The sequence below is a fragment of the Hypanus sabinus genome, chromosome 17 (genome assembly GCF_030144855.1).
Source record: "Hypanus sabinus isolate sHypSab1 chromosome 17, sHypSab1.hap1, whole genome shotgun sequence".
Lineage (NCBI taxonomy): Eukaryota > Metazoa > Chordata > Chondrichthyes > Myliobatiformes > Dasyatidae > Hypanus > Hypanus sabinus.
Window position 1 is genome coordinate 16,945,585 of NC_082722.1, and position 15,173 is coordinate 16,960,757.

Consider the following 15,173-nt stretch of genomic DNA (forward strand, 5'->3'; position numbering starts at 1 on the left):
CTGCACACATTTTACAAACTCCAAACCATCCAGCCCTTTTACAGAATGGGCTTCCCAGTCTGTGTGTGGAAAATTAAAATCTCCCACAATCACAACCTTGTGCTTAGTACAAATATCTGCTATCTCCTTACAAATTTGCTCCTCTAATTCTGGCTCCCCATTAGGTGGGAGTTACCCCTATAGAGTTACTAACACCTTTCCCATTCCTCAATTCCACCCAAATAGCCTCACTAGACAAGCCCACTAATCGATCCTGCCAAAGCACCGCTGTAATATTTTCTCTGACAAACAATGCAACACCTCCCGCTCTTGCCCCTCTGATTCTATCACACCAGAAGCAATGAAATCCAGGAATATTTAGTTGCCAATCACACCCCTCCTGCAACTATGTTTCACTGATAGCTACAACATCATATTTCCAGGTATCAATCCATGCTCTGAGCTCATCCACCTTTCTTACAATGCTCCTAGCGTTAAAATAGATGCATTTAAGAAATTCTCCGCCTCTTACTCTTGGTTTGTCCCGAACGGTGCAAACAACTTATCTTTTTCTTCCTCCTCCCCTACATCTTCGGTCTGAGTGCTCCCCTTCTCTAACACCTGCCTATCCTCCCTCACTCACTGTCTACTAGCTTTCTCTATTTGTGAGCTAACCTCCTCTCTCCTAGTCTCTTCAATTTGATTCCCAGCCCCCAACCATTCTAGTTTAAAGTCTCCCCAGCAGCCTTAGCAAATCTCCCTGCCAGGATATTGGACCCCTAGGACTCAAGTGAAACCAGTCCTTTTTGTACAGGTCACACCTGCCCCAAAAGAGGTCCCAATGGTCCAGAAACTTGAATCACTGCCCCCTGCTCCAATCCCTCTGCCACGCATTTATCCTCCACCTCATTCCATTCCTACTCTCACTGTAATCCCGAGTAATCCCGAGATTTCTACCTTTGTTGTCCTTTTTCTCAACTCCCTTCCTAAATCCCTATATTCTCCTTTCAGGACCTCTTCCCTTTTTCTACCTATGTCATTGGTACCTATATGTACCATGACCTCTGGCTCCTCAGCCTCCCACTTCAGGATATCTTGGACGCGATCAGAAACATCCTGGACCCTGGCACCACGGTGGCAAACTACCATCCGGGTCTCCTGACTGCGTCCACAGAATCATCCATCTGAGCCCCTATCGAGTCCCCTATTACTACTACCTTCCTCTTCCCTTCCCTACCCTGCTGAGCCACAGGGCCGGACTCTGTGCCGGAGGCACGGCCACTGTTGCTTTCCCCTCTTCTCTTAACCCCGAGGAGAAGAAAAAAATCAAAATGGTTCCCACCGCACTCCCGTTCCGATTCTCAGACTTCCTTCTCCAAAATCAATAAAAATTGATTTCTTATTTCTCCAAATTCCTACAAGTAATCTGAAATTATATTTGTGTTCAGCTTCAAGTGGTTTATCATAAACAAAAATTCAAAAAAAATTGTTGTCTGGTGTAATCAGTGAACATCCTCAGTTCCATTCTGATAACGGAAGGAAGGGAGATGAACAGGATGTGCATTGGATGTTCCCATTTGGACTCCTGTTGTGATGTCTTGAGAATAGAATGATTAATGACCAACAGACAAAAAAATCATCTTCCATGTACAATAAGCAACTCCAACCATAGTACAGACTGACTTTAGCTTGGTCAAGGCTTTTCCAAGCCATAGCTGTTCAAATGCTGTCCTGAGGTCACACTTAGGTCATCTCCGCAGTTTGTTTTGTGGGTAATGACCTATTTGTGTAGATGCCAGTGTTGTAAAAGAGCTTGGATACAGGCACGATTTGTTCTGAAGCAGAAGTTTTCTTCACTTCTTTAGAACAAGTCATGCCTTCATCCAAGGACATTTTCTGAAATCACAACCTTTGTTTTACATTTTACATGGACAGCTGTGAGGAGCAGTTAGTGAAGCATCTGCCTTTTGGCTCCAGTGATCCATGTTCAACTGCATGGAACGTGCAAATTCTCAGTGACCGTGCATTCCTTCTCTGTATTCCAGTTTCTCAGACATCACAAAAATGCAAGGGCTGGTAGGTTTATTGCCAACTGTAAATTGACTTGTGTGTTGATGAGTCTGGGGAGGGGGTGGGTGAGAATAACAAGGCTTAGGGGTTGGTAGAAATTAGTGCAGATAGGTGCCTGATGGTCAGTGCATCCTCAGTGGACAGAAGGGCCTATTCCTGAATTGCTGTGTCCGTACCCGTTTCATAATATTACAAGTTGTTAATTCTGTCCACTTGTTGTGAACAGAATTAACTAATGGAGCAGAATACCAGAATTGCTTGAAAAAACTTTCTAAATACAGTGGATTTGGTTAATTGGGACAGATCTGGACCAGCACATTGTGACCTAATTAGCCCAAGTCTTTTATGGAAAGAGTTAAAAAGGTGTAAAAAAAATTGCCATTAACTGTAACAAGTCATGCATTTAAAGTCAACACAGAACAAATTAGAACACAATCAATACTACTACAGCACTATAAAACTATTAATTCTTAATTGTTATCAATAGAGGAATTAATTCAGTATCTTCTGAATTAACAAAATCAATGCAGGCACATAGGACTGCATTATACAATGCTATCAACAATTGCATCCTCCAAATCTTTATTAGCACTGTAACATTGAAGATGATTGTCAATACTGTACCTCAATTTCCTCGTAGTTCCCAACTTGTTGAAGTAGTGAAATAGTTTCATTTTCACTCCTCCTCATTTCTGGCATCTCCAAGCCTGAATGTTTGAATCCACAGCAAGCAAAACAGTTCTGAATCATCTTCCTGCTTATTTCTTGCCAATGATCAGTGTCAAAAAATCACAGCTTTTTGAGTACACACACACAGCTGACGCTAACTAAAACTGTTTGCTCTAAGCACAGTGTAGTGTCTAACAGATATAAGTGCACACAGTTGATGCTAGTTAGAAATGGTTCAGCAACAGACTCCTGCCCCAATTAAGCAGCATAGTGCCTAATAAATAAAGGGTATCCAGCAATTTTCTCCATTAGTGTTTGTTCTTTAAGAGTTGTCCCATGTGGCCGCCCCAATTAACCGGAATGCACGGCATATTGAAATACTGTTTAGCTGGAAAGTGACGAAGATCAGTGGGAAAGAGGAAAAATGCAATCAATAAAACTTAATAAAAGACAAACACTGCAAACCAATCACAAGTTTTTAAGGAAACAATATGCACAGGAGTATGGGTGTGCTTCACAAGCTTTGCAAGATGAACTTTACTGTCCACCTTATATCAACTAAGTACATGAAGGAAAAATAATTAACGTACTAGAATGAAACAACTGGGCCAGATTAAAAAAAGAATATAAATACTCGGAACACTTGCTGGAAGCTTCAACTTTCAGAGCATTTCTGAAAACAGCTTATTCACTTTCTCATATTTAAAATCCTTTTAAGGGTGGTTTTAATCAAATGATGTCATTATTGGTAATATATCACAATATAAAGAGCACTCCAATTATTAGATGAGAAACCATACCCTCAGTGTTCACACTCTCACTGTTACAGTATTGTGCATTTTCAGGTTCCACTCTAAATAGCTGAATGAGGGGTAAAGTTTCCTAAACTGTACTTCCTAATTCCAAAGTTCAGAACAGCAACAGCTGTAGCAGCAGCAAAATTTTTAACAAGACTTCTAATATACTGCCAACATGCAATGAGATGTGTTTATGGACTTGGTCTCAAAGCACTAGGTCAATGCAGCACATGATTTGCCTGGTAGTGTGGAGAGCAAACACTCATTTCGTCAACCTGAAAACTATTCCATGTCCCACAGGTGAAAGGACAGCTTGCAAAAAACTATTCCTAAATACCTGAGTGTTCAAACCACTCTCAACATAATTAGCTTCCACCCTTTCCTGTGACGCAGTTGCATATGAAATGGCGATCATCCAGTTTCTTGAACACACTGTCAGCTAATGTATTTAACCTACAGCAGCAGTACAACCCGTTCTGACCTATCATTGACACTGTGGACTGTTGAACTACAACTAGCTGTAATTTTCCAGTTCCTACATGGGCTATTAAAGCAAATATTCCAAATCGATCATCACCCTGTTTCAAAAAAGGTATCTTTTGCAATCAATTGGAAAATCAATTGTACACTCTGTAGTAGCAAATCACAATTTTAAAACGAAGGGAAAAAAACAAACTAAAGATGCCAGCACTTCCTTAAATTTAACTACAAGTCTTCAGTTCTTATGCATTTGGTTACAATGCACTATGAACTACTATACTGTTAATAACTATCATTTACACATTCACAATTTGGATTATAATGACTCCAATTTTTCTCATCAACCTATTAATAAAAAAAAATCAATTGAAAAGTGAACTTCACTTACCATTTCTTCCAAGGTTCACAAATGCCATATAAATTGGATTATAATGACAGAGCACAACTGTGAGAACTGCAGATCTGCAGCTCAGGGGAATGCATTATGCTAATAAATCTTGTATAGAAAATGTTTGGACCCATTCTTCTTATAAATATTGTTTTAATAAGTGTGAAATCATAAATCATCTCATTAGTCATTCCAGCACATCTTAAAATACTCGAAAGAAATTCAAATCTCAAGTGCTTCCTGAACAGTATTATAAAAGAACTGTGCTCCAGCCACAATGCATATAGTCAAATACGAGTATGTTTGCGCTGGTTTTCTGCTGTGTCGTATGTCGTGGGTGATCATCGTCTTTCAATGACCATGATTGCTCTTGGCAAGTTCTTCTACATAAGTAGCCTGCCATCGCCTTCTTCTGGGCAGAGTCTTTACAAGACGGGTGACCCCAACCATTATCAACACTCTTCAGAGACTGTCTGCCTGGCATCAGTGGTCACATAACCCGGACTTGTGATATGCACCAGCTGCTCCTACAAACATCCATTAGCTGCTCACATGGCTTCACGTGACCCTGCTCAGGGGCTAAGCAGGTGCTACACCTTGCCCGAGGGTGACCTGCAGGCTACAGCAGGGAAGGTGTGCCTTGTACCTCCTTTACTACTACTACTAACATCAGTCTAACCACCCCAGCCCCCATAGGCCATGTGCCTAAAAGTTTCTTAAATGTTGTTCATGTATCTGCCCCCACCACTATCACTGGTAGCACATTCCATGCACCCACCACTCCGTGCAAAAAAAAACTTACCTCTGATATCCCCCTATAACTTCCTATAATCAGCTTAAAATTACGCCACCTTGTACAAGCCATTTCAGCCCTGGGAGAAAGTCTGGCTGTCCATTCTACCTATGCTTCTTATCTTAGACACCTCTATAATATCACCTCTCATCCACACTCATTCCAAATAGTCCAAACTCACTCACCCACCCTCAAAAGACATTCTTTCCAATCCAGACAGCTTCCTGCTAAGTCTCCTCTGTACCTCTCCAAAGTTCCCACATTCTGCCTATGAGGCAACCAGAACTGAACACAATACACCATAAGTGGTCTAACCAGAGAGCTGCAGTATTAGCTCAAGTCTCTTGAACTCAATCCTCTGATTAATGAAGGCAAACACCAATATACCTTCTTAACCAGCCTATCAATTTGTTCAGCAACTTTGAGGGATCTGTGGATGTAGACCCCAGGGTACCACTGCTAAGAATCCTGTACACTGCTTCAAGCTTGATCTTCCAAAGCATACTACTTCACACTTTTCTGGACTGAATACCATCTGCCACTTCTCACACAGCTCTGCATCCTATCAATGTCCTGTGTTAACCTATGAAACTTCTAAATTAGATGTTCCCGTTTTTTTAATTGTTGCCATGAAACAATACCATTAAACAAGGGGTCAGTGGACCCCAGGTTGGGAACCCATGTTCAAAATACCACCAACCTTCCTATCATCTGCAAACTTACTAACCCATCTTTCCCCCCTCCTCCTCATCCAAATAATATACCAAAATCACAAAGAGCAGGGGGCCCAGAACAGTTCCCAGTCAAACTGTTCCCAGCTTGTTCTGACCTGAGGTAGAATATACTTAATCTACCACCACCCTCTGCCTTCAGTGGGCAAGAAATTTCTGAAACCACAAAGCCGAGTTTTCGTGGCTTTCTGAATGAGCCTATAGTGAGGAATCTTGTCTAACATCTTAGTAAACTCCATATAGACTACATCCACTGACAAAACAAATTGATTGTAGTAGAGCAAATTGTTTTACCTCTTCACTTTTAGTAATTTTTGTTTCTTATCAGTACTCGCGCTTTTGATGCATTGCACTGGGACAGAATTATGGTCATTATGATTTTTGTGCAATTTCTGACTTACTGAGAAAAAAACTACTTACGGACATCTCAAAAACGAAACTAAACTAATTTGTTACCTGTACCCATCGCTGTGTGGAAAAGCTTGCCACTTGGGTTAAATCATTCCCCTGTATTTTGACGCCTCTACCATGGGAGAAAGACTATCACTATTCATGTTATCTATGTCCATCATGATTTTATAAACCTCTAAAAGGTCACATCTCAGCCTCTTATACCCTAGAGAAAAGTGCCTCAATCTATCTACTCACTCCTCATCTCTATATCACTCCAGTTCTAGTAGCATCATTATAAATCTTTCCTGTGCCCTTTTTAGCTCAATGAAATCTTCTTATAGCAAAGATCTGCAAAAAACACCAATGAAACCAACATGGGCAACAATCTAAATTTGATCATGTACTTCTTGATTCAAGGTCACAGAACCCCAATGACAGAAACTAAAATCTTAATTTAAATTTAAAAAGAAACACTTTCCATCAGCAAAAAGCTGAAATAGTTTACTTGGACGAGGAAATAACAGATTAGTATCAATCTATGCCGCAACACAGCCCCAGCTGCATGGCGAGGAAATGTGTGTATTGCACTTCTCATCACAAGGCCATACATTTAATTCATCAAGTCTCCACAAAAATAATACCAAAATATGCATATTAGAAGATGAGGTTAAATGACCAAAATTGGTCAACCAAGTAGGTCCTTCTGAAGCAACTTAAAAGAGTGATTCAAGAAGAGAATTTCAGAGTTTACATCCTACACAGCTGAAGATAAATTGCCAGAAGTGGAACAATTAGAACTGGAGGAATGCCTGGACTTGTCGACAGGGAACAGGCACTGAGCCTGTTCTGACATTTAGTGAGAATCTAGCTGATTTTGTCACCTATGTCAAGTCTATTGTCATGTACAGAAAAGTTACACATACAATGAAAAAACTGCATCATGGGTACACAGATAAAGACAACTCAAAAATATAAATTATACAAGACAGTGGAAAGAGAAGAAATTATTTATTGAGGTAGAGTGCAGAATAGGCCCTTTGAGCCACACCACCCATCAATCTTGAAACAAATTTTAAAGACTGCAAAAGCAATACCTCAGAGAAAAACAGGCAGATTCAAAACCAAGTCCACTGCAATGCGAAAGGTGGCCCACAGTGAGGGTGATGCAGGTTGGTAGTTGTAAGAAAGTAGCTCTTCCTGAAACTGTAGGGTGGAATCTCAGAACAGTCCCTCTTGTGCAATGGTAACAACAAGAGGGCATGACTCATATGGTGGGGTAATTACTGATCTGGCCCCTGCCGCCATGGTGCAGTGTCTCCTGTAGATACAGTAAATGGTGGGAGTTACTGTGCCCAGCCCTCTGTGTAGCCTCATGTTCCTGTGCATTCGTCTGCTTATCCAAACACTACTGGGGACCTCAGACACATTTCCAAGCTCAGCAAATCTGGCAATTCTCTGGGCAGAAAAATATGCTGCAGGACAATGGAGCCTAATTTAAAGTACTGGATGAAGCACTATCTACCTACACAAATTCTCATTATCTTATTAAATTCTCTTAGACACTACAAATTCTTACAATAATCCACCTCACAGTGGAAATTGCTATTTTCAATACCTCAAACAATTGCACAAAACTTACAAATTTCAGTTGCCTCAAGTCCGGGTACATAATTTTTGGAAGGGCACATATTTGTGATCGACCACCAAATAAAACAAAGAAAATATATGACTATACAGATGACTCACTGGAAGCACATTACACCAAACCCTGAAGGTGTAACATCAGCCCTGCACAACAGGAGTGATTTAGGATAATCCGAGCACAATTGCAGGGTACAAGGTCCTCATTCTAGTCATAAGCAAGGAGGCTAATTTACCTTTCAGGGGTGTATTTACATACATATCTCCACTCAGGGGCCAAGCAGGTTTTAAGTCAAATAGTTATTATAAATCCAAGAATGTTTTATTGCTGATACTGATTCCTGAATCAGTAGCATTTGGATAAGTAGATGAATGCACAGGAACACGAGGCTACACAGAGGGCTGGGCACAGTCACTCCCATTTACTGTATCTACAGGAGTCACTGCACCATGGGCGGCAGGGGCCAGATCAGTAACTACCCCACCACGTAGGTCATGCCCTCTTCTTGTTGTTACCAATGCACAAGAGGGACTGTTCTGAGATTCCACCCTACAGTTTCAGGAAGAGCTACTTTCTTACAACTACCATGTTCCTGAACCAACCTGCATCACCCTCACTGTGGGCCACCTTTTGCATTGCAGTGGACTTGGTTTTGAATCTGCCTGTTTTTCTCTGAGGTATTGCTTTTGCAATCTTTTCAATGAGGGATTGTTGGGCAGTGTGGCTCGAAGGGCCTATTCTGCACTCTATCTCAATAAATATATTCAACTTGCAATGATTAATTGTCAGTAATTATCAGAAACCCTCTTGGAGAGACTGGATTTAATCCACCAGCACAGATAACTCGAGAAAAGTATAAGTAGTTAATCAAACTGTAGTTGCCCACAGAGCAGGAGGAGCCTTGTACAACATAACCGCTCCCCAAGTCGATGCATGGTCTTGTTTTACTTTGAAATATAGCTTCAGGCTCATTATGAGAACTATCAACTTTGATAGCAGATATTACAGGATCAGCTTTATTAGTCAGATACTTTTACATAACAGATCAAGAGTTACACTTTAAGGAATACATTAAAAGGTGTGCAGACCTAGAATTTCTGCTCCATTCACAACAAAAACATTTCCTTCCTCTCCTTGTAGTGACCCTAACCCACTCCAATCCCACATCTGGGCCAATGCCTGCAACCACTTTTTCCCATCAGCTCCTTGTCCCACCCCCCTCCACAACACGTTGTGCTCCACTACACCGGCAGCATGTTTGACACCCCTCCCCAAATTCAACTGATCTCACCCCTATTACCCCTCACTGTGATCATCTCCATGACACCGCACCCACTCTCTCCCCACAACTCCACTTTCTAAAGCACACTTGCCCACTACTTTCCCACTGCTGTGGCACACCTGACTCCCCTGAAGCACAATTAGCTCTCTATGCCACATCCCCAGGCAAGTCTCCGTCCATGACAAACCTCACACCCAGCACTTCCACCTTGACATCATTCCCATACCCTCTAACCATCCTTGACCACCCTGCCCACACATGCAACCACGCACAACCCTACCATCTGCTCTCTACCTTGGCACTCAAACCACTTGCCTACTGCATCCCACACCTTCCCCACTAAAAAAGGCCATCCCCATCCCGTTCTACACTGTCTTTGCCACTACATTCAGCCCTCCCATTACTTCAGAGCAACCAGTTCTCAGCAATATTAAAACCCGCTTCTTTCTCCAGTATTGCCACCGATACAGTTATCCCTTCTGGAATAAGAGAAAAAAGAGGTTAACCATGCTAGCATTTTACCTAAAGCGAATTCCCATCGTTCGTTCCCCAGTGACCGCTCGGGCACCACTTCCAAATCCAGCATTGGCCCGGCTGCGGGAGAGGAGTCAGACGGATCCGGCCAAGCCGCCTGTTGCGAGCTGCGGCTGAAGGAGGCCCGACGTCGGTGGGGATGGGGTACGGGGTCCCCAGCCGGTGACTGAATGAGTGTTGGGGTGCCTATCCGCCCGGGGGGTGTCAGAGCTGAGAGAGGGGTGGGAGGCAGTGCCGATGCGGCGGTCGCGGCCGGACGGAGGGAGCCGCGGTCAGAGAGGCGGTTGGCTCTGTCTCAGCGCCGAACAGTAACAGTCGCCGCTTCCATCACCATCAGCTGATTAAACAACAGCACTTCCGTCGCAAGCGCTTCCGGGTGGCGCGGCCGCCCACGTTTGCGGCAGTCGCGGGAGCGCGCGCGGCGCGGTCACATCGTCTACGTTAGATCGGCGGCGGGGTCGCGCGGCGCGGTCACATCGTCTACGTTAGATCGGCGGCGGGGAGGGAGGCATGGGGTACAGGGAGAAGGGGCAGTGGGACAGTAGGAGGGAGTCATGGGGTGTAGAGGGGATTTGGGTGAGGGGGGGCAGGGGTTATGGTGGAGGGGAGAGGGAAAGGGTTACGGGGCAGGGGTTATGGTGGAGGGGAGAGGGAAAGGGTTACGGGGCAGGGGTTATGGTGGAGGGGAGAGGGAAAGGGTTACGGGGCAGGGGTTATGGTGGAGGGGAGAGGGAAAGGGTTACGGGGCAGGGGTTATGGTGGAGGGGAGAGGGAAAGGGTTACGGGGCAGGGGTTATGATGGAGGGGAGAGGGAAAGGGTTACGGGGCAGGGGTTATGGTGGAGGGGAGAGGGAAAGGGTTACGGGGCAGGGGTTATGGTGGAGGGGAGAGGGAAAGGGTTACGGGGCAGGGGTTATGGTGGAGGGGAGAGGGAAAGGGTTACGGGGCAGGGGTTATGGTGGAGGGGAGAGGGAAAGGGTTACGGGGCAGGGGTTATGGTGGAGGGGAGAGGGAAAGGGTTACGGGGCAGTGGGTACAGGGGAGAGGGGCAGGGAAGATGCGGGTGGGGGCAGGGGAGTGGGGATACAGGGGGAAGGGAGGAAGGGTTAAAGGGAATCATGACTCACACCGAATGCTAGAGGAATTCAGCATGTTAGCCAGCATCTGCGGACGGGAATGTTTCGGGCCGACACCCTTCATCAGGATCAGAAAGGAAGGGGATATCGTGCTATCATGCTGCTTGGTGTGTGGAGCTGTTCCACCGTGCACCGAGGTCCTGCATCCATCCATACCCTCACCTCCCCTGGCTGGCTGGATAAACAATGTGAACTTCTGCCTTAAAGACGGTCGAAAAACTGCTTCCACTAGCTACAGAGTACGGGTTCCTGAAAGTCCCGGTGATACTATGAATAAAAATTAATTTTGTCTGTGTTCAAGTCGTGTTTACTGTTGTATGTACAGCTGCAATGATAAACTTCAACATCACGAGCATTGGACATTCACTGGGGGGGACGGAAAAAGTTCAGTTTTGTGCAAAGTTTCTCCCCAGAAGCAGAAACTTACAGTCTGCATTGACCCTGTACAAACACCCAAGGATCTTCTATTTTCATACTAGCCCCTTCTCTACATTCGTGGAGAACCAAGCCTGTCGTGAAAAACAGACCAGGTTATTGGACAACCGACGTATTCCAAGTATTATAAATTTCCCTGAATTATTTCCCATTCAAACTTCCCTAAATAAGGACATCAATCCTTTTGTACTCAGTTCCCATGCCTTCATCGCAACTGAGTTTAATCATGTGCTTGCCAGGTGTTGCGAGAGAAATAAACAGCACTGCCTTTGAAAACAAGCAGCCTCGAGTTTCCAAACATCAAGTGGGCAGGCAAGAATGTTTACCAGTGTGGTTTTGTAATTGAATATGACTGTTTCTAAAATAGCCATGGTGCAGTCAGTGTAACAGCTTCTATAGCCATTTTATCTGAGGTCAGTTATTGCAAACAAAAATAAACAACTTGTGAATAATCCAAGCCTTAAAGCACATTACTAGCAAATCTTAAAAAAAATATTTCTTAAAATCCAAGCCTAATTCCAATGATGTTTGCTTATTACCACAGAATACTGGTGACCAGATGGGAAAGGGCCCAACTAGTCCGTTTCATCACTAAGCTTCCATTAAGTTTTAAAATTAATTAAATCACTGTCTTAGTTCCGTTTATTCTCCCTTCATTGTTACCCAACAGTTCAACCAACAAAATTGTCTCAACCAATGTCACCGAGAGTAAAGTTCCAAGAGCTCTGAATTCCTTATTCTGAGCTTCTATTACGCCTATTTTTGGTGCCACTTAATTTGGACCTCCTAAAGAAATGGAAACAATCTTTCATCATTTGCAACTTTTCTTAAGTGTTCAAGGTTTCTGGAAAAACACCATGACATTTTTTTTTTGCTCAAATGAAATATGCACCTTTTTTTCAAATCATTTGATCTATTACCTGAGGTAAGGTGTGGCAATGAATATTGTTCTTACATATTACATAAATGCAAGTATTTTGGCCTAAGGTTAACATTGCAATGTATAACTATTCTGATAAACATATACAGTGTCATTACCTATCTACCACATATTGCTCATGTATTCAACAGTCCTCAAAAACCCATGCCAATAGAATGGTTAATACAATTATTTCCAGCTCAGATGGTATTTCTCTAAATGTGTAAATAATGAAAGGTGGATCACATGGATTTCCCTCAAGCATATGTGATATGTGGACTTTTTTAAAAGAAAGGGTAATATTCTGTTCTTACTGAATTTGATACCAGTTGCGGATTGACTTGGGGTCTGTGTTGTTTATGATGTAGAGACTGCACCTTTATGCCTATTGTAAACCACATTGCAAATAGATAAGGCAAATTAGCCACTTAATATTTCTAAGAGTCATAGAACACTACAGCACAGAAAAAGGCCCTTCATCCCATCTGGTCCATGATGGACTATGAATCTGTCTCACCCAATCACCCTGTACCTAGATCATACCCCTCCATCCATGTACTTATCCAAACTTTGTTTAGATGTTGAAATCAAACCCACATTCATCACTTTCACTGGCAGCTCGTTCCTCACTTTCACCACCCTCTTGAGTGAAGAAGTTCCCCTTAAACATTTTTCCTTTCACCCTTAACTCATGGCTAGTTCTAGTGTTTAGGAAGACAAATGGAATGTTGGTGCTTGTGGCAAGAAGAGTGGAGATTAGAGAAATTTTGATGCAACTTTACATTGGACTGATGAAGCCTTGTCTGGAAGACTGTGTACCTCAAGCGTAACAGGTGCTCCACTTGCCCTTGTACCTCTTCTCACTGTCATCCACACTCCCAAATAGACCTTCCAGATCAGGTGACATTTCACCTGCGAGTCTCTCGGGGTCATCTATTGTATCTGGTGCTCCCAGGGTGGCCTCCCCTACATTGCTGACATCCAATGCAGATGGTGGGGTGGGTGCTTTGTCAAACACCTTTGTTACAAAAGGCAAGATCTCCCAGTGGCCATTCATTTCAGTTCAACTTCCATTCCCATTCCCATTCCCATTCCCATTCCCATTCCCATTCCCATTCCCATTCTGACATATTTGTCTTTGCCTCTTCTGCAGCCACACTCAGGGTGGAGGAGCAACACTTCATATGCTATCTGGGTAGCCTCTAACCTGATGACATGAACATAGATTTCTCTATCTTGCGGGAATATTTCCCCCTCCCTCTTCTCTCTTTATCCCCATTCTAGTTCCCTGGTTATCCCTTCTACAAACCTGTGCATCATTTCCCCCGTGCCCCTCGTCCTTCTATTTCTTCCATGGTCCTCTCCTATTAGATTCCTTCTTCTTCAGCAGCTTAGCTCAACAACTGATCACCTCACAGCTTCCTTCTTCATTCCCCATTTCCCATTCATCCATTTTCAACCACACCTGGTTTCACCTATCACCTACCAGCTTATACTCCTCCCCTTCCCCTTATGCTACCGCACCTTATTCTGGCTTCCTCCTCCCTTCCTTTCCAGTCCCAAAGAAGGGTCTCATCTCAAAACGTCAGCTATTTACTCCCTTCCATTGATGCTGTCTGACTTGTTCCGTATTTTGTGCATGCGTTGTGTTCAGTTTTGGTTGCCTTTGCTTAAGGCCTGAAGTTCCACACAACCCGGTTCAGGAACAGCTACTTTCCTACAACAATCAGATTCTTGAACTGACTTGCAAAACTCTGATGCTGCCGCTTCAATGGAACGCCACAAACTATCTCTTGCACCACCTGGGACTCGGTGGGATTTTTTGTACTAATGTTCTGTTTTGCACAGCCTTTTTCTTCACTGTTGGATGATCCAAATATAATTTACTTGCTGTGTGTTGTGGTGAATCAATGTGCCTGTGATGCTGCTACAAGCAAGTTTTACATTGTTCTCATCCCTCATCACTCTTATGCACATGGCAATAAACTCAACTTGATCAACAACACTGGAGGAAGGGCAGAGAAACTTTGCTCTGTTGATCCCTGGGATAAAGAGGTTGACATGTACGAAGAAATGTCAAGTAGATTAGAGTTTTAAAAAACTGAAGCATCTAAGATTCTGAGGAGGATTGGCAGGTGGGTGTTGGGAGGCCATTTTCCCTGGTGGTATCTAAAAATATGATAGCCCTCGATGATTCTGTGATTTCAGTCTCTGAGGCTGACATGCAGGAGGCGGAACCCATGAAAAGCCCAGACAAGGTACCTGTACTGATCAACTTGGAGGGTTCACTGAAATCTTTAACCTCTTACTTCAGCAGTCTGAAGTACCCACATGCTTCAGTTATACCAGTGTCTAAGAAGAACATAATAACCTACCTCAATGACAATCATCCATAGCACATACATCCACAGGTCCACAGCAAATGCCATCTTATTGACTCTTCACTCAATCCTGGTGCATCTGGACTGCAGAGATGTTCTTCATGAAATACAGCTCAGTATTCAATACCATCATCCTCTCAAAACTATTCAATAAGTTCCAAGACCTTGGCCTCAATATCTCCTCGTGGAATTGGATTCTCAATTTCCTCACTTGCAGACCCTAGTCAGTTAGGATTGGCAACAACATCGCCTCCACGATCTCCATCAGCACTGGTACACCACCCTCTGCTCTTTTCTCTTTATACTTATAACTTTGTGGCTAAGTACAGTTCCAATTCATATTCAAATTTGCTGATGGCACCACTGTTGTAGGTTGAATAAAAGGTGGTGACGAATCAGTATATAGGGGGGAGATTGAAAATCTGGCTGAGTGGTGCCATAGCAGCAACCTCTTACCCAATGTCAGCAAGACTGAAGAGCTGATTGTTGACTTCCAAAGGAGGAAAGCAGAGGTCTATGAGCCAGTCCTCATCGGAGGATCAGA

General features: G+C 43.5%; 1 protein-coding gene across 2 annotated transcripts in view; it reads right to left on the reverse strand.

Moving 5' to 3' along the window:
- phaf1 (phagosome assembly factor 1) overlaps positions 1–10,178 on the reverse strand; it is a 137,513-nt gene extending 127,335 nt beyond the window's left edge. Inside the window, exon 1 of one of the 2 annotated variants that reach the window (XM_059992612.1) lies at positions 9,747–10,178. In XM_059992612.1, the coding sequence (XP_059848595.1) occupies positions 9,747–9,810 (64 nt within the window). In that variant the 5' untranslated portion in view covers positions 9,811–10,178. The remainder of the gene's footprint in view (positions 1–9,746) is intronic. The other variant, XM_059992611.1, reaches the window with a different exon arrangement.
- Between the last annotated feature and the right edge of the window lie 4,995 nt (positions 10,179–15,173).